The sequence below is a fragment of the Dipodomys spectabilis genome, unplaced genomic scaffold (assembly GCF_019054845.1).
Source record: "Dipodomys spectabilis isolate Male_0828 unplaced genomic scaffold, ASM1905484v1 ptg000179l, whole genome shotgun sequence".
Taxonomy (NCBI): Eukaryota; Metazoa; Chordata; class Mammalia; order Rodentia; family Heteromyidae; genus Dipodomys; species Dipodomys spectabilis.
Window position 1 is genome coordinate 2,552,500 of NW_024870856.1, and position 18,588 is coordinate 2,571,087.

At 41.4% G+C, this 18,588-nt stretch overlaps 1 protein-coding gene across 1 annotated transcript in view; it reads left to right on the forward strand.

The window, feature by feature from the left end:
- The first annotated feature begins 751 nt into the window (after nucleotides 1–751).
- The window catches only part of Marchf11 (membrane associated ring-CH-type finger 11), a 74,767-nt gene continuing 56,930 nt past the window's right edge, over nucleotides 752–18,588 (forward strand). Inside the window, exons 1-2 of the mRNA XM_042695229.1 lie at nucleotides 752–1,231; nucleotides 2,300–2,455. Coding sequence (XP_042551163.1) covers nucleotides 752–1,231; nucleotides 2,300–2,455 — 636 coding nt within the window. The remainder of the gene's footprint in view (nucleotides 1,232–2,299; nucleotides 2,456–18,588) is intronic.

An 18,588-nucleotide genomic window follows, 5' to 3' on the forward strand; every position in this document is an offset into this window, starting at 1 on the left:
GGGCACCCTGGGAGGACTGCGGGGCGGCGGGGACCGACCCGGCACCACCGAGGTTCCGGGACCGGGAGGGAGGACGCCGAGCTCCAGCAGCCAGCGCGGGGCCGCGGCTGTTACCTCCCCGGACCCGCGCGACCCTTCCCGCGCCCCGGCTCCGCGGGCTCGGGCGCGCAGAGGACCCCCGCGCCCGCCCCGCTCCGCCGTCGCGCCCCCCACCCGGCGGCCTCCCGCTCCCCCGCCCGGTAACGGCTCCGGGCCCCGCGGCTCCCCCGCGCTCCAGCCGCAATGCGCGCCGGCGGGGGAGGCGGGGGAAAGAGGGGTCATCCGCCCCGGAATCGGCGCAGCCGCCCGGGGCCGCGCTGTGGGGGCGGCTGAGGGATCCCCCAGCAATTCCCGCCGGCCCTCTCCGCCCCTCGCGGCGATCGGCGCCCCCACCGCTAGCCCGTCGCCACGCCCACCGCCGCCGCGCGCCACGCCCACCGCCGCCGCGCGCCCCCGCCCACTCCCGCCGCGCGCCTGGCGCGCGCAGCCGAACTCGTCGCCGCCTCCACCAGAGCCGAGTCGGCGGCTCCAGCGAGCGGCCGCCTCCGCCGCCCGGCCCTCCGCGTCCCCTCCCGTCCCGCCCTCCGGCCCCGGCGCCGAGACCCGTTCCCCACCAGCCGCCCTCTTCCCTCTCCTTCCGGCCTCCCGGCGCTCCCGCAGGCGGCGGTCCGCGCCCGGCCCCGCCGAGCCGGGCGGCGACGCCGGCGGCACCATGAGCTTGGAGGGCAGCCACGGCAGCGACGGGCGTCGCGGGGCGGACAGCGGGGACCCCGAGCCGCCGCCCCCGTCGGCGCCGCGCCCCCCGCCGCCCGCGTCCCCCGAGTGCGCGGCGGGGCCGGTGCGGCCCCCGGGGGAGGTGGCCCCGCGGCGCCGAGGGGCCGACGAGCGCCCGCCGCCGCCGCCGCCGCTCGCCGGCCCGGAGGCGGCCGCGGCTGGCGACTCCGGGGAAGGTCCGCGGGGTTCCCCGGAGACGGCGGCCCCCGAGGCGGCGGGCAAGGGCGGCCCCGGGAAGCCCGAGGCGGCGGCAGCGGGCGGGGAGGGCGAGCGGCGGGGCGCGGGCGATCAGCCCGAGACGCGCTCGGTGTGCAGCAGCCGCAGCAGCAGCAGCGGCGGCGGCGGCGAGCGGCGCGCGGGGCACCAGCACCAGCACCACCAGCCCATCTGCAAGATCTGCTTCCAGGGCGCCGAGCAGGTAAGGCCCGCCGGGCGCCGGGCGCGGGCCGGGCCGGGCCACGCCGCCGCCGAGCGCCGCCCGCAGCCGCTTCAGCACCGCGGACAGCGCCCGGCCCGCCCTCCCCGCCCGGGCTGCCTCCCCTGCAGGCAGAGCAGACTTCCCGGCCGGAATACCCGGCCAGCCCGAGCCACACCGAGGCGGAGGAGCCACACCGAGGCGGACAAGCCGCGGGTGCTTCGATGAAGGGGTAGCGCCAGGGGTTTGGGCTTAGGCAGGCAAGCACGCCCCTGGGCTGTCGGGTGAAGTCGGGGTTCCACTAGTGCATCCCGAATACATCAAAAGAAAGAAAGAAAAAGAAGCAGGGTATTTCCTGATCGCACATATTAGTGGTTGAATCTCACACCGATGTGAAAAGCATTTTCGTTTTACAACTCTTACAAAAGAAAGAGGAAGATATTTTTTGAAGGCTTTTTTAAGCCTTAACATTATAAACACTACTAGAGGCTTATACAAAAGTCATCCTGTGGAGGAAAGGTAATGCATGTCTCGGTGGTGGGAGAACACATTAGGTTTAATATTTTTGAAAGTAAGGACATTGCATAAGATTGTGCAAGCTCACAGAAATATAGGGCCCTAGGTCAATATTTATAATGCCATATTTAGGGGGAAGAAAGCATAATGCTATCGCAGGCTTCTCTCCGGGATGCCGTGCATTTCGTCTTAAGCAATGATTACGAATAACTGCAGACTGGGGAACACATCTGACCATGCACTTAAAAGTTATTAAAGAGATTTAATAGTACAGCCTACCCCTCAAGGGTATTGGAGCTGTATCTTGCAGACCTTTCTATGTTGGTAGAACATTTATGTCATAACTCTAAGCAATACCTTTGGAACGGTTTTAAGACCTTAGTTCCATTCCCATCAGAGGTATTAAATCTTAATTTGATTTTTTTTTTTTTGGTTGGGATAGCTTGATGCTTGTATCTTTCTGGGTAAATAGCTTTGAAAGAGAAGAAAGTGGGCACTGTGTTCTGAAATGGAGATGCAGACGCACATATTCATACCGAGCTGTTTTCTATTCAGGGTGAGCTGTTAAATCCCTGCCGCTGTGACGGGTCTGTGCGGTACACACATCAGCTCTGTCTGCTCAAGTGGATCAGTGAGAGGGGCTCATGGACCTGTGAACTCTGCTGCTACCGATACCACGTCATCGCCATTAAAATGAAACAGCCTTGCCAGGTAGACACAACATCTACTTCATCGGAAATAATTTTGTTAACAGTTGAGTTATGACTTAGGATATTTTACTTAGGCTACTTTAGAACATTTTATGCAAACTGGAGGTAAAACCAGGATTTGGGATTTGTAAAGCTATGCTTTAAGAAAACCATAAGATTTTTTTTAAATCTGTGAAATTCAAAGGACATTTTAACCAAAAGGTTTAATAATTTGTTATTTACTGGATTAATTTATGCCACTTTTTTGCTTCTAAAAAGCAAGTTGGTAAAATTTCAAATACTGCATTTAATCAATTTCATTAATTAGAAATGTTACACAATTTAGTAATATTCCATTTATTTATACAAGCTCTGATGATCTCCACGTACAGGAAACAGATGAGAGTAGAGTGGAACTGTATAGTAAGGAAAATTTGCTTGAACCCATCTGCTCTAGTCTGAATACTCTCTTCACTGAATACTCTTATTCAGACTTTCTTTTTTTATATGAGATCTCTTCATAGTTGAATTTTAGGCCTTTTCATTTTGAATTCAACTACCTTGTGGATGCAGAAGTATTCCCAACACTTATTCTCAATAATATTACTAAAACTGCATGTATTTTTAAAACTTTTGCATAAAATTATTCAGTAACACAATATCATGATATTTGAAGGCCTTCAAATACCCTGAAATACAGGCGTTTTCTTTTATCTTTTTTTCACATGAAACTTATTCAAGTTGAGTAGGCTGGTAAAATATTAAAAAGAAAAGCAGAATAAGAGATTTGGTGGTGAATGAGGCTGCAGTTAATCCGATGTAAAAGAATAAGCAGAAACAAGAAATGTGATTGAAGGGAAATGAAGAAGGAATTGAAAATTTGAGAGAGAAAAATGTTATATCTAATGTTCCCTATTTATCTAAATTACCAAATTTGGGTTACATTTGGGCAAGATAGCATATATGAAATGTTTGCACAAATACCTAGAGACTGAGTTATTACATTAATCATTTAAATGTCTTAGTTTTAACTTTTTCATTTATATAGTTTGCAGTTCATTTGCATCTCTCACAGTTAACTATTTTAAGGTATGACTAGCAAGCATAAAATGAAAACAAGAGCTTTCTCAAGGGGACCTGACACTTGTAAATCATTTGGGAATAGGAAGCAAGCACATGTCCCAACACAGTTTTCAGAACCAGTAATTGACTGAACATCTTGGGTATCAGTTTATGTATGGATGTATCACAGTTGTCTGGAGAAAGCATAGGACCAGGTCCAAAGATCAGGTTATGGTTAATATCTATAATAATTTCACCAGTAGAAATACACATGAAATAAGAGATGGGACAGTTTCCTTACTTTGGTGACAAGTCCAAAAAGAAGTCTGTGGTTAGATGCTCAAGAGCTGAGATAAAATGCTAAGAAGTTCAAACATTTAAACATGTCTCACATGTTAATTCTTTATGGATATTAGTTTATAACCAAATAAGCAGGTCATTAATATGACATTTTAACATAGGGATGAAAGAACACAGCCAAAACATTATTTGTCAGTTGTGATCCTAAAACAAATTATAATCCTACATTACTGTCTTTTGCCTTATTAAAAATTTAGTAATTATTTTAGCAAAAGCAATTCCTTAAGATTTATATAATGTGGCCAGGCGCCGGTGGTTCACGCCTATAATCCTAGCTACTCAGGAGGCTGAGATTGGAGGATCGCAGTTCAAAGCCAGCCCGGGCAGGAACATCCATGAGACTCTTATCTCCAATTAACCACCAGAAAACCAGAAGTGGTGCTATGTTTCAAGTGGTAGAACGCCTGAGGGACAGTGCCTAGGCCCAGAGTTCAAGCTCCATGACTGACCAAAAAAAGCCCCAAATGATATATATCATATGATTCATCTTTCCCCTTCTGAAATAATCCAAACCCTAAAACTAACCCAATTCTACTGTCATCTAGTGTTTAATTATGACATATATAAATACTGTCATCATCTAAAATATCTGAATATTGCATTGAACTGCAAAATAATGTTTAGAAATAAGGTTGTTAAGAATGTGGTGCTAATGAGGTAAGATATGCCAGAAATGAAAGGCATAAAACTCTATTTGCTATATATGAAGCTTGGTACTTTGCAGGGTATTTGGTACTGGGTGTTGAATCCAGGGCCATGTTAGGCAAATGCTCCACCACTGAACTAAATACTCTCCAAGCCCAAGCTTAGTGTTGTTCAGGAACAGAAGTCAGGTATAAAATTCCCAAACAGTGGCTTCTTACATGTAGATGTAGTTTACACTCAGATAAAGTATGGCTGCTTGTTTGGCATTTCTATTATGGGCAACAGACACCTGAGCATTCTCTCTGCTTCTTAGTTCTCATTATTGTGAGTACAAGGCCAGAGTTAGAATTTATTATCTTCTTGCTTCTTTGGCCTGGTAACAATCCACATTTTCACAGAGCAAAATGAGGAAATGGGATTATGGTTCTACCCTTCACTACAGTAACTATAGAACTGTCCCCACAGCTGTAAGCAGGTGATTTCTTGGGTGAAGAACAGAATAGAGAATAAATGATACTATTAAGGGAAAACATGTGGTAAACACTGTGCCAGGCACAGTTCTAAGTGTTTTGCGTAAATAGACACTAATATTTAATCTATGTTATGGATCAATAAGGTGAGGAATATTATTATCTCTGTTGACACAAAATGAAATTGAAATACAGAAGGAAATCTATGAAGGAAATGCCTAGCAGAAGGCAAAGCTAGGATTCGAACTCGGTCAGTCTGGCTCCAGGGTCGCTGGTGTTAGCAACCATATTTGAATGTTGTTTCCCCTTTAGTCATCGTGAAGTTTCTGGGTACATCAGAACTTACACTGTTAAATCTCAAGCTCAAGGCAAATAGGAATGGTTTCATCCTGGGTCTATCTTTGGCCTGTTAGCAGCAACCTCTTAAGATTTTGTGTACTGACTTTGATCAAATGGAAGTTGTTTTCCACAAGCAGCACCACAGGAAGCTAATACAAAGCTGGTGTGAGTTGGAACATCCAGGATGGCTGGCTGGTTTGACTTGTTCTGGTCTGGGAGCTCAGCTGAGCTGCCAGTTGGTGCCTCATGTCTTACGCCATAACCTTGTGTGGTATCTGTGTTTTGGGAGCGTGCAGTAGAAGTTACTAATCATTAAGGCTTATCCTTGGAAATGATGTAACTTCACTTTTGCTCCATTTGTCTGATTGAAATCAAGTCATAGAACTAATTACCATTTAGTAAAAAGGAAAATAAATTCCACCTCTACATTCCAGCCTTTCTTTTAAAGAGGGTGGACATTTTTAACTCACCATGGAAATAGCTTTCAGACTAGATTTTCCAACCTGCCCTGGTCTGTGAAATTGTCTCTGTCAGGTCCTCACAGACTTATAGACATTATAACTGCTCCTTTGCCTCTGACTCAAAGATGGATTCACTCCACCCATCGTGTTTGGTATAACCTCAAGTACTTTGGAAGTACTAACATATATGATATTAAAAATATTACACATTGTAGATACTACTTACATATATCACTATTTTATATACACTAAACACACACACACACACATATATATGATATTACTTATATAAGTGTGTATATACATACTTATGTCACTATATATGTATATATATATCACTATTGTATATATATATATACTTAACTACTAATGCCTAAGGCTCCCTGGGAGAAGTTACAGTGAAGGACAAGGAGCAGTAGTCAGGAAGCAGGTGTGCATGTCAGGAGCATGCTGCCAGAGAGTCTGAGACTTTGGCTTTACCTGTTTGGATTTTGGAAATTGGATTCTAGACCTCTGTATTTCACTGGATTTCACTGATGGTTAGCCTATGACATTTGATGAAAAAAACTGCAGATGTATCCCCTACAACATTTTTAAAGTTTAATTATTATGTCATTAGCAGCAGGAGTTAATTAAGACATTTGCAGTAATTAAAATGCATCCACCTTCCTACTTACTTGCAGAATCTATTTCATTTATTAGCATATCCAGTATGATGAATTTTGAATCACAGTATTTGCTCTAAAATTAGCAAGATGCAAGAACACATAAGATCAAATTCACTCTGAAATGTTGGTGAGATTATAAAAGGATTAAGCTACACATCAGTTTGTGAATGCTTCCTGTATTTTTCCAAGCTGTAGAGATATAGAGATGTTTACTAAGACATTATGGGGGAAAATCTTAATCTTTCTACTGCCTTCTGATGGAAATGGAAATGAAAAGTTGTCACTTGACCTCTTTGAACCTCAGCTGTCAGTTTCTAAAAAGGAGAGAATAATGGTACCAGTATATGTAAGTATACTGAAGTGCTTAGAATGGTGCCTGGTACAGAGTAGGTGCTGATTTCTTCTTTTCCTCTGATCATTAGTACTTGTTTAGTTTGCTAAGAGAAGCACCTTCAGTTGCTAAGAGCTTTCTCTTATTATAGTTAATGTGTAAAGAGTGAAATTAGTGACTCCAATTTCTATATCATTTTTAACATGCTTATAACAGATAATTGTATATGGTTACAGTTCAAAAGAATCTGTTCAAATTCATGTGTACTTAGGAAATAGTTATATCAGGCTTGCTGGTATTTCCATCACCTCAGAGATTTATTATATCTTTGTGCTAAGAACAAAGTTGTTTTGATTTTTATTATACATTATGGCTGGCTATAGTCATCCTTCTTGATGTAGATAAGGTATTTCTCCCAGTGGTCAGCATCTCTCTTGTCTCATCTAGCACCCCTCCCTAGCCTCTGAAAATCACCAACTCCCTTCTCCTTCCACAAGCTCAGCTTTCTGTAGATTCCACATGTAAATGAGATCATATGATAGTTGTCTCTCTGTGCTGAGCATACTGCACTTAATGTAATGTCCCCTAGGTGCATCCATATGATCACAATGAACATATTTTATGTTTTCTTTCAAACACATGCCATACTTTTTAAATTTATTCATCTACTGTCAAAATTTAGATTGTTTTCGATCTTGGCTATTGTAAAAACCAGTGTCATTTATGCTTACAGGTGTTTTTCTTTAACTGCTTATTTTTGAGGGTAGCTTATCTCCATTTTGGACTATGTTAGTTTATCATAAGTAATTAATAAGTTAGTATTTTATAGCAGGTGTAACGTGATATAATAATCTCAGTGCCCATGAGCACTGAGTACGGATGTCCTGCACTGTGGGTCTTAAGTACTTCCTGAGCCTTTTTATCATTGGAGTTATGAGATACTATTAAATGTGGCCAAGCACAGGAAAGAAAGATTCAAGGTCAAGAAATCATGTTAACTTGATTGGATGCCTGGAATCAGCCCCGGTGGGGTGGGGCACATGAAACCTGTCTATAGGTTTGGAGAAGGCTCAGAGATGCCTGGAGGTTTCACAGATAGGCATTACACAGCACATAGCCATGTCTCCCATTGTTGCTTCCTCTTCTTTTGTTACTTATAGGACTGCTAGAATCTTCGTGTCTTATTTGCCTAGGGAAGGATTGAAACTTTAATTTTGTCCATATACTTTTGCCCATATTAGGTCTCTGGCAATTTTTACAAATTTGTAACTTATTTTATTATTTTATTTTTGCCAGATCTAGGGCTTGAACACAGGGCCTGCACTCTGTCCCTGAGCCTTTCTTTGCTCAAGGCTAGTGCTCTACCACTTGAGCCACAGCGCCACTTCTGGCATTTTCTGAGTAGTTTGCCTAGGGATAAAAGTCTCATGGACTTTCTTTCTTTTTTTTTTTTTTTTTAAATTGTGAAAGTACTGTACAGAGGGGTTACAATTACATGGGCAAGATAATGAGTACATTTCTTATCAAGCATTGTAGCCTCCTCCTTTGTTTCTTTGTTTCCCCTTCCCATCCCTTCCCATCCTTCCCATCCTTCTCCCCCCAATTCCCCCCCCCCAAATGCCCCCCCCCCCGCCCCCTGCACCAAAGTTGTAAAGCTCTCTCTCATGGACTTTCTTGCCTTGGGCTGGCTTTTGAACTGTGATCCTCAGATGTCAGTCTCCTGACTAGGATTACAGGTGTAAGCCACTGGCGCCTGACGACTATATTTTTATTGCCTTTTTCTTGCTGCTTTTCTGTTAAATTGTCAACAACAGGTGCTTTCCGGATAGTAAGCATAACTGGAAATCTCCTAGCAAAGAAAGTGATAAGAGAATATTTTTAATTTTTTTTGGGTCCGTCGTGGGGCTTGAACTCAGGGCCTGGGCACTATCCCTCAGCTCTTCAGCTCAAGGCAAGCACTCTTGCCACATGCTCCAGTTCTGGTTTTCTGAGTGGTTTATTGGAGATAAGAGTCTCATGGCCTTTCTTGCCCAGGCTGGCTTTGAATTGTGATCCTCAGGTCTCAGCCTCCTGAGTAGCTAGGATTACAGGTGTGAGCCACCGGCACCTGGCTATTTTTAATTTTTATCCATAGCATTAAAACCCTGAGATTTATCTTAGTAGATTTAAACTAAAGAGGAATTTGGCACCAACTGCACTGGTCTTGGCTGCCTTTTCTCAAGGCACAGCTGCTGGACCTGTTTGTAAGGCATTTGTAGACCTTCGTAAGGACCCTGCACTCCTCTCTTTCCTAAACTGGGCATGAGTGCCGTATTTCTAACTTCCCAGTCCCTGAACGCTGGTATGATGAAGCTAACACACTAGGAGGAGCTGACCTGTGTTACTGAGTTGGATGAGGTTTTGAAAACTTACTAAGAAAATGGAGCAGGAGCTATGCCACACTGTGATTTGAAATCCTCCAGGGCATTGGCATTTTATTGCCTGAAGTATCCACCTGCGTGCAGCCTTGTGACACAAAGGCCACCACTTTGTCCTTGCTAACCACTCTTTGTAGGTTTGATAGCGAATGAGCTGAGGGCGGCTTTTCGTGATGGTGCCTGAGTAGCTGAAAGACAATTTTCAAATGTAATATTTCAGTGTATATGCTGGCCTAGCTTAAAGGTAACTAAAAATGTCAAAAATAAACAAAGAACATATAGTAGGGCAATTTCCTTGCCTTAGAAATAGCTTTTGTTCCATTTGTTTACTCATTCTAAAAGTACATGAATCTGCATTTGACTCACTAGGAAAGATTAATGATTTCCTCTTGAATGAAATATGCAAATTAGATTTTGTGTACTACTCTAGCCACCCTGTTTACTCTGTTGGCTATGTGTACCTTGATTGCCTAATTTGTCCCAAAGCCAGATGGTTCTCTGACAGAAGGGAGAGGACGTAGAGAACTTTGCTGGCTCTGCTCTCTGGCACTTTTGGCTTAGTACAGGTGAGGCTTGGGACAGTGTATACATTCATGAGCATTAGTGCCTAGAACGTTCTTGTCCACACACGCCTGCTTTGTAACACTTTCTAGCTTTTAAAGCATTTCCCTTTTGACGTCTTTTCTCTTCTTTAACCCCTGCAATCAGCTGCCTCTAGGAGAAAGAACTTCCTGAGCAGAAATGGTTGGACCCTTTGGTTAAAGCGGATTAGGGTGGCAGGAAAATTTGTCAGTAGTTGGGTGGAGGAATACTGCATGGTTCTTCATGTCTTCTCTTGATAGCAGTATCTTTTTATTTAAACAAGACCTCTGTGTGGCCTGATCTAAAGTGTTTTAGGCTATGAGGCCATTTTAGCTACTGTTTTTGTTTGTTTTTTTCCCAGGAACCAGTTACAGATACCATATAAACGGATGAACATGGCTGAGTCTAGTACAGCCTTTTTTTTTTTTTTAACCAATAATGAAACCCGAGATTCAAAGAATGCTTTTCTTTTAAAAATTCTTTTCCTACCACCTAAAAATGTAAACACCCATAGGCTACGCCAAAGCAAGCAGTGAACAGGACATGGCTGGCAGTAGATGAAGCAGATGGGGAGACTGATATGGATTTAGGAATTTCGTGACCTTTTAAATTTTGTCATGAGTGAGATGCATCTAAATTTTGATGTTTCTTTGTAACCTTGAGTTAAATCCTATCTCGTTCAGCTCTATAACAAAATATTATTGCATAATACTAGCTATTGAGCCATTGTTTTTCCAAACAGTTTCTTGGTTGTATCAGACTAAGCCAGTATTCCCAGGAGTTGTTAGTTAGGGCAGAAGCAGAGGACAAGGCTATCACAGAATATACTTTCTGTCTCTTAGGGACAAGGCACTCCCTCTCAGTGAGTCCTGGAATACATGATGTAGAACATTCATAGGTTCCAACCCTCAACCAATCCTCCTGGCTTCTGCAACCACAGGTGTTCTTGGAACATGTCCTTTTGCATGTCTTAAAATAAGGGTAGTTTGTTCAGGATTTCCAGGCTATGTAAACATAGTAAGAAGTGAAGAAGGTCTTAGAACAAATTATGTAGCATAGCTCAACATTGTGTTTTGAGCCTTTAGTATTTGTGGTGTGAATGAATGAACTAACAGATGAATAAGTGAGTGTTTTAGCAACATTGCTAGAATCAAGGAGCTCATGTCCTAGTTTCAGAGAGAATACATCTTAAGGAAGTTAAGTTGCCTTCATTACTCACTGTGAACTTTCAATTCTTTTTTTTTTTTTTTTTTTCTGGTCCTAGGGCTGGAACTCAGGGCCGTGAGCCATGCCTGAGCCTCTTTGTGCTCAAGGCTGTCGTTCTACCACTTGAGTTGCTGTGCTACTTCTGGCTTTTTTTTTTGGGTCCAGTCGTGGGGCCTGAACTCTGGGCCTGGGTGCTGTCCCTCAGCTCTTCAGCTCAAGGCTAGCGCTCTACCACTTGAGCCACAGCGCCACTTCCGGCTTTTTTCTTTTTGCTTATGTGGTGCTGAGGAATTGAACCCAGGGCCTCATGCATGCAAGGCAAGCATTCTACCACTGAGCCACCTTCCCAGCCCCACTTCTGGCTTTTTCTGAGTAGTTTGTTGAAGATAAGACCATGGATTTTCCTGCCTGGGCTGACTTTGAACCATGATCCTCAAGTGTCAGCCTTCTGAGTAGCTAGGATTGCAGGCATGATCACCAGTACCCAGCTCTATTCATTTTTTAGTTGATCTTTTATAATAATGTTATTCAGAATTTGGGCAAATATATTCAGTTTTAAGACCAGAGTAATACAGTGATCTGTTTTTGAAAACCTAGATATTATTTTTGTAAAAAGCTTTCAGTGAGATATATCTGTTCTTTTCAAAAGATAAAATGTCATGAAGAAAGACTCAGTGTGTGTGGAATTATCCACACGTGGCGTACTTGCATTCTAGACGTTGTCGCTCGTTGAAGGGTTTCACATAGCGTTTGCTGAGGGAACTGGCAGAATTTCTTAGACATTTCACTGCGTGATCATGGACATGAGCCGCTACGAATGTCTACTGGATGTATTTTTTTGGTGTGAAATCTGACACTGGCTAAAGGAAGCAAGGTGGATTTTTCTGATAAGTGATTTGTATAGTTGTAACATAACTTCAAAGATGGTTTTCTGCTGGTGAATACACTCCAACCCAGAGAGATGTAAGAGGGAACAGGTTGTTTCCTGCCTAGTCTTAGCATGTAGTTCTGCTCTGATGTGGCTGATATTTTGCTAAAGGAACAAGGAAACTCAGCTTCCTTTTATTCTTGGCCCTCCTATGACTGGAACTGCAATGACTTGAAGGATAAACTCAGTGCATTGGACCCTTCCGCAGGGCAGCAAATGGCAGAGGAGCAGATAATCACCTACAATTACTAGTAAATGGGCCGCAAACTCCGAGGACTCAGCCAAGAGTACTTTCTGTATCCTTGGATATTTGATAATGTGTTCAGAAACTCACAATGTACCAGCTATTCTGTGTGGTTTAGATCAATGAAGTCTGACACAAGTAGAGGAAGCTGTGTATGTATGAAAACATATCCCAGAAGTATTTCTGCTTAGGAGAAGTCAAATGAGGGAACTCATGGAAAAGACATTTCTTGATCCATCCCACTATTGGGTGCATGTGCTATGAAATTTCCATATAGTAAATAACCCAGTGTCCTTGCATTTTTATATTTTTGAGTTAGTCCTTTTTAAAAAAACGAGTTCATTTGTTGATGACACCTGAAGAATATATCTTTATTGGGATAATAGAGGCCCAGTGCCTTCATGTGCTGTTTACTTTTGCTTCTCTTTTTGGCATGCTAAATATGTGCAAGTGGTCAAGAGTTTAATTTCAGCCTGAGCCTCCCCATAAGCTTCTAGCTCATTCCAGGAACTTCTGTGCACTCTTTTTGTTATATATGGTCTTGCAGTTGTGCTCAGATATCACCTACCTACTCACTTAGTGCCATGACACTGAGCTACAAATCAGCTCAAAGGAACAGGAAACTATTTCAAGGAAATTACACAAGCTTGCTTGGGTTTGTTCTGCTGTTACAAAGAGATTTTAGGAAGGACAGCATTTTCAGAGCCATAGGGAGGTATTGGAAGGAGTTAGGCAGGTCACAATGATAACACGGAATGCCTCTGGTTGCTTTGTGTATACTGAACTGGAGAGGCAAGACTGAAAGCACAAATGCCATCAGAATACGCTTTGATGAACAAAAGGAACACTTTACAGTCTATGCTAGGATTATGGAAGCAGAGATGAAACAAAAACGGTGTATTTGACAGTGCTTTCCAAGAAGAAGCAATATGTTTCATACTTTTTAATTTTTTTGTTTTATAATTGAGTCAATTATTCTTTTTTTGTGCCGATCCTGAACTCAGAGCTTGGATGCTGTTTCTGAGCTTTTTTTTTTTTTTTTCCCCTCAAGGCAAGTGCTCTTCTACTTCCTGCTTTTTACTGGTTAATTGGAGATAAGAGTCTCATGGACTTTCCTAGGAAGGCTAGCTTTGAGTTGAAATCCTCAGACCTCAGCTTCCTGAGTAGCAGGATCAGAGGTGTGAGCCACTAGCGTTTGGCTATTCAATGATGTTTTACTGTAGGCTTTGTTTTGTCATTTATTCAATAGCAAAGTGCCTGAGCTGACTGGAAGAAGGTACTTATAGCTTTTATCTTATTTTGGTGAGCCTGCTGACCTGGACCAGGCCTGATGTTGTGAGTGTTCCCTAATATATTGAAAAGACACCATATTATAATTTAAAAATCCAGATGGTTTGGAGTTCTGAGTCACATCTGGCCCACAATGTTTTGGTCTATCCTGGAGCATGTTCTGTGTACACTTGAGAAGAATACACATTCTACTTTTGTTGAATGCATTCTGTAGATGTCTGTTGGTATAGTTGATGTGTTATGCTAAGCAGAGTTGGTTGACATTGTTAATGTCTAGTTCCTTGTTAATCTTCTGCCTAGTTTAAAACTAAGTTATTGAGGTTTCTAACTATTACTGTGGATTTGTCTATTTTTCCATTCAGCTTTATCCATTTTTCTTCATGTATTTTTAGGCTTTGTTGTTAGGTGCAAATATGTTTATAAGTGTTATATCTTGTTGGTAGATTGAACATTTTATCAATATCATTTTTTAATCTCCATATCTTAGTCTATTCATACTTCTATAAAATACCTCAGCCTAATTTATAAAAAAATACTAGAAACTTATTTCTCACAACTTTAGAGGGTAGAAATTCAAGATGAAGGCCCGGCAAGCTTGGTGTCTGATGCAGGCTCTGTCTCTGCCCAGGGTGGCATCATGCTGCTACATCCTGAGGGGGACAGGGAGGGATGAATGTTGTATCCTCAATGAGGCAGAACAGGAGAGCTCATCTGCTTCCTCCAGTGCTTACAAAAGTGCCCTCATCCCCTGTATGGGGCTCGATTCCCATGGCATACTCATCTTTTGAGCAATAATATTGCTTAAAAAATTTGACTAATAATATATAATAATAATTTTAATAATGCTACTACACTGGAGATTAAATATCAGTATGCAGATTTCTCAGGTGGAGGCACCCCCTCCCAATTACTCAAACCATCCATCTCTAGCAACAAGTTCTGTCTCATGTCGGTAAAACTGTTCCAATTCCCTTTAGGTTAGAGTTTGCATAGTGTATTCTTTTATCTTTTTACTTTCATCCTACTTGGTCTTTGAATCTAAAGAGGGACTATTACAAACAGCATATGGTTGGAATATTAACTATGGGAGTCTGGATCTGCATAAAATTATCTCTGAAATAGAGCCTTGTGAAAATTAACAAACATTCCAGAGATTGCTTTTGGATTGTGACATCAGTGTCCCTAGAGTCTAAGATTCTACTGTCATGGTGAATATGTGCTGAATGTACTTTAGGTCCTTAATGAAACTGCCACAAAATCTCTGTTACCAAATATATTTATGCACTTGTCCTCTCCTGTAATTTGTGAAGGAACAATTTGATTTTTTTCTCTCTTGTTTTCCCTCCGTTTATCACCTGAGACCTCAAGAAGACAAGAGATTGTATGACTGGACTCCCAAGCTTTTCTAGTAAATAAGAGATTCTTATCACCATTCCTATTTGGTCATTAACTTTTTCCCTATCTCCAGGGCCACCCAAGGATGAAGTCATGATGACACAATTAGCCTTTGTAACATAAGCCTTTCAAAAATTTGTCATGTACCTGCCTACAGGGGTGAGATTATATAAGGATCAATGTAATATAATTGAGAGGGCAGTATACATGCTGGGGTCCAGATTTTCAGCTCAGTCATTTACTAACCTGTGTGATCAACAGTGATGCATTTGTATTAACTTACTAACGTTGCTGGGTTATTAAATCAAGTATATTTCCAAAGTATTTGTCACTTGATAATCTCTCAATTGCTGATTCCTAACCTTGTGAGAAGTAGACTTGCTGTATATACAAGTCTGTCAGATTGTAGGCTGGCTGCTTAGCCATTTATTTTTTCATCCCTTTAGTCATTGAGCATATGTTGTATTAAATGCCAGGCACCACTGTAGGCACTGGAGATTAACAAAGATAAACCCCCCAAATGACAAAATCCTGGCCCTTTCTTTCATATATTCCAAAAGACTGATAATATCTACGTTACATTTAGTAAATGGGTTAATGAGTTGGTGATAAGGGGAAAAAAGGCACATTGGGCAAGAAGGGGACATGAAATATTAATATATGTTGCTAAAATTTTAGAAGGGTGGCTGTGGAAAACTGTCAATGTATAAACTTTAATTTGATGGACAGAAAAATGTATAGACACATATAGAATCTCATAGAAATATGGTATGCCAGTTAGTTTTCTAACTTCATAATATTTCAGTGAGAAGTTTTAGTTTTCTCTCAGTGAACTGTAAATATTTTATAATTTGTCAATGTCTATATATTGACAATACCAATATATTAAAATTTTATCAGAGCCTCTGTCTTCCTCATCTCCTTTTGCATTCAGTGTATTATAATGAATACTCAAAACACTAGTTTTAGAAGCAAGAATACAGCGAGACAGATGTCAAGGGAAAAAGAATATTAAAAGTTGGTTCTGGAGCCTAAGAGTTCCAAATGCTCACGAAGTCATTTACAAATTTTAGTTCTGGCATTAACAGTCCAATCTCCATACTTCTCAAAGGATTAGAGTCTTAAATAAAAGAATTTATATGTAATAGATTAACTCTAGCATTTGAATTCTTTTTAATATTCATTTTGATAAATGTAGTGATAACAAAACAAGTGAAAAACTAATTTTGCTTCTATTTTCTCCTTGGACAAATATAATTTTTCTTATTCCAAGTACACAGTTTCTATGATGGATTGTTCTGAAGAGAAGCTCCATCATCCTCACTGAGTACCATCTAGAAACTTGGCTGTTTGGAGAATGACTGTCTGTGTTTGTGATGTTCAAGATAATGTAATTGCAAGACACTGAAGTGGCTTGCTTCAGAATTGGCCACTACAAAAGACATGCGAGGACACAAAGAGGGGAAATGGCTTTTTATGTTGTTCTTGGAGCTATACAAATTGAGATTTTGGCCTCACAAACATTTGGGAATAAATGGCTCTCATTTGTCAGGGAAGTAGGATACTGAAAAGCCCATATTTTTAAAATCTCTGCCATTGAAGGAGACATGAATATAAAGGAGTTTTGAGGGTGAACATTCCTTCTTCTCCTTCAGAAAACATTTAATACTAGACATTATGCTTGAGCTTTAGGTGGTTTAGTCAGGGGAAATGGAATAATCACTTCCCCAAATGTAATAAGATACTTTTCATCTGCAACTTAAAACCTCTAGCTCTCAAGGGCCATAAACATAAGTGGACTATGAAGAATATTTTATTCAGAGGAAGAGTGATTGGTTTTTCTTGGGGAATAAGATGTTACATTTAGGAACACAAGCAGAAGGAAGTAAGATCTTAGGAAAAACCGTCCCCGTGGAGTCATCTGGCTTTCCTGTGTGTGGTTGGTTGCTTTATTAATGGAACAGTGCAGAACATCTGATAAAAGTTGAAAACCTTTCAAAGAAAGTCATGGGGATTTTTGAGCAAGAATCCCACGTGCTGATCCCGTATCCCCTTTCCTGGTCTGTCAGAAGACCTTCATTGTGCAACCCCGCCCTCTAGTGTTCACAGGAACTACGGTTAAATTCTTGGACTTTTTCTGACTAGGATTGCAGAGTTGCACTGAAGCAGAGATATTTGTGTCCTTTTTTTTATAGTAAAAATTAATTTGACACAGACCCCATTTATCTAAAAAGCTTTGCCATTTGTTCCTGCTCATTTGTTTATAGAACGGTATCAGTTTTGTTCTATTTGATTAGTTTTTTAAAAATTTAATCAGCCCATTTCTGTTTTCTTTGCTCCATTTTGCAGTATTTGAGAGGGAGTTCATCTTCCTCTGCTCAGAGTTTTGGAATAGCAGTGTTTTAAGTAATTTAAGAAGATGAAGCCTGACAACTCAAACAGAATGTTGATCTTTTAAACTTTAAGGAATTCCTTCAAATTTGATTTTCCATTGTATTTCTGGATACAATATTTTTAAATAGAGGATAATTAGCACCTATTGTTCTCTTCAGAATATGTGTAACATATTGATGGTGAAATGTTTTAAGATTTTTGTGATTCAGTTCTTTGAACATGTCACTTATTATGGCCTCATTTATGGAAAAGCAAATGCTGACCATTGGCAAAGAGCGAGGAACAGTGATCACATTTGTCAGCTTCTTTTGTTTGGCTTTAACTTTTCAAAGAGGGCTTTTTACTTTGCTTAGGGCAACATTTTTAAAGAGAATTAGATGAGAAGTCATTTTCATGATGTAAAACTTATGAGCTATATTTGAAAATGATGTTTTTAATTACTACCGATTTTCTTACTAATAGCAAACCATCTTCCTTGGGGAAGAAATTTTTTTCCAGGAAGACTAAATTCTTAGTTAACAATTAGCAGAACATTAATTAAGCTATATCCTACGGAGGCTCTGCCACTGGGGAGAGGATGTGTGGAGAACCATTTCCTCCAGCTACTAGCTACTGTAGATCCCTAGAAATGGCTCTGTACCCCTGGAAACAGAAACAACTAAGAAGTTAATGTGTGTGTGTGTGTGTGTGTGTGTGTGTGAGAGAGAGAGAGAGACAATGTGAATGATTTTATTTCCTAAATGAGAAATAAAATTCTATTTTTTCAGTTGCAACACATTTCAGAAATCATTAATAGCTTGTATTAGACAACCATTCTTTGTCTGGAAACACGTGCACACGGCTTTCAGATCAATGAGGGCAAACATGCTCTCTTTTTTGATATAGAGAGAAAATGTGACCTATAACTTACTGGAAATGGGTGATGAGGTACAAGTAGCTATGTAGGACATGTAACACCATCCCGGCCTTGCTGGTTGACTAACTCATATATAAAGAAGTACATAAAAGCATAGCAAAAGATGAAAGGTTTGCTCTCTCAGAGAAAAGCATTTCAGCTCTATGGTTTTCAAGAGGCCTGGGTAGAGGTAGGCCTTTTAGCAATAGAAAGCTTCCATTTGATGATGGCATGTCCTTACCACGCATTACACTGATTGAATTCACTTATATAGCTTTTTCAAGATAGATAAACCATTCCATTTTATTATTACCCAGTACATTTGTTGTGCTTTTGTTTACTCATTTAAAACTAATTGTTCTACACTGACAAATAAGGATTACATATTTGTCCTGTACAACATGATGTTTTGAAATAACGTATACTTGGTTGAAAGACTCAGTGAACCTAATCCCACCACATGTACTG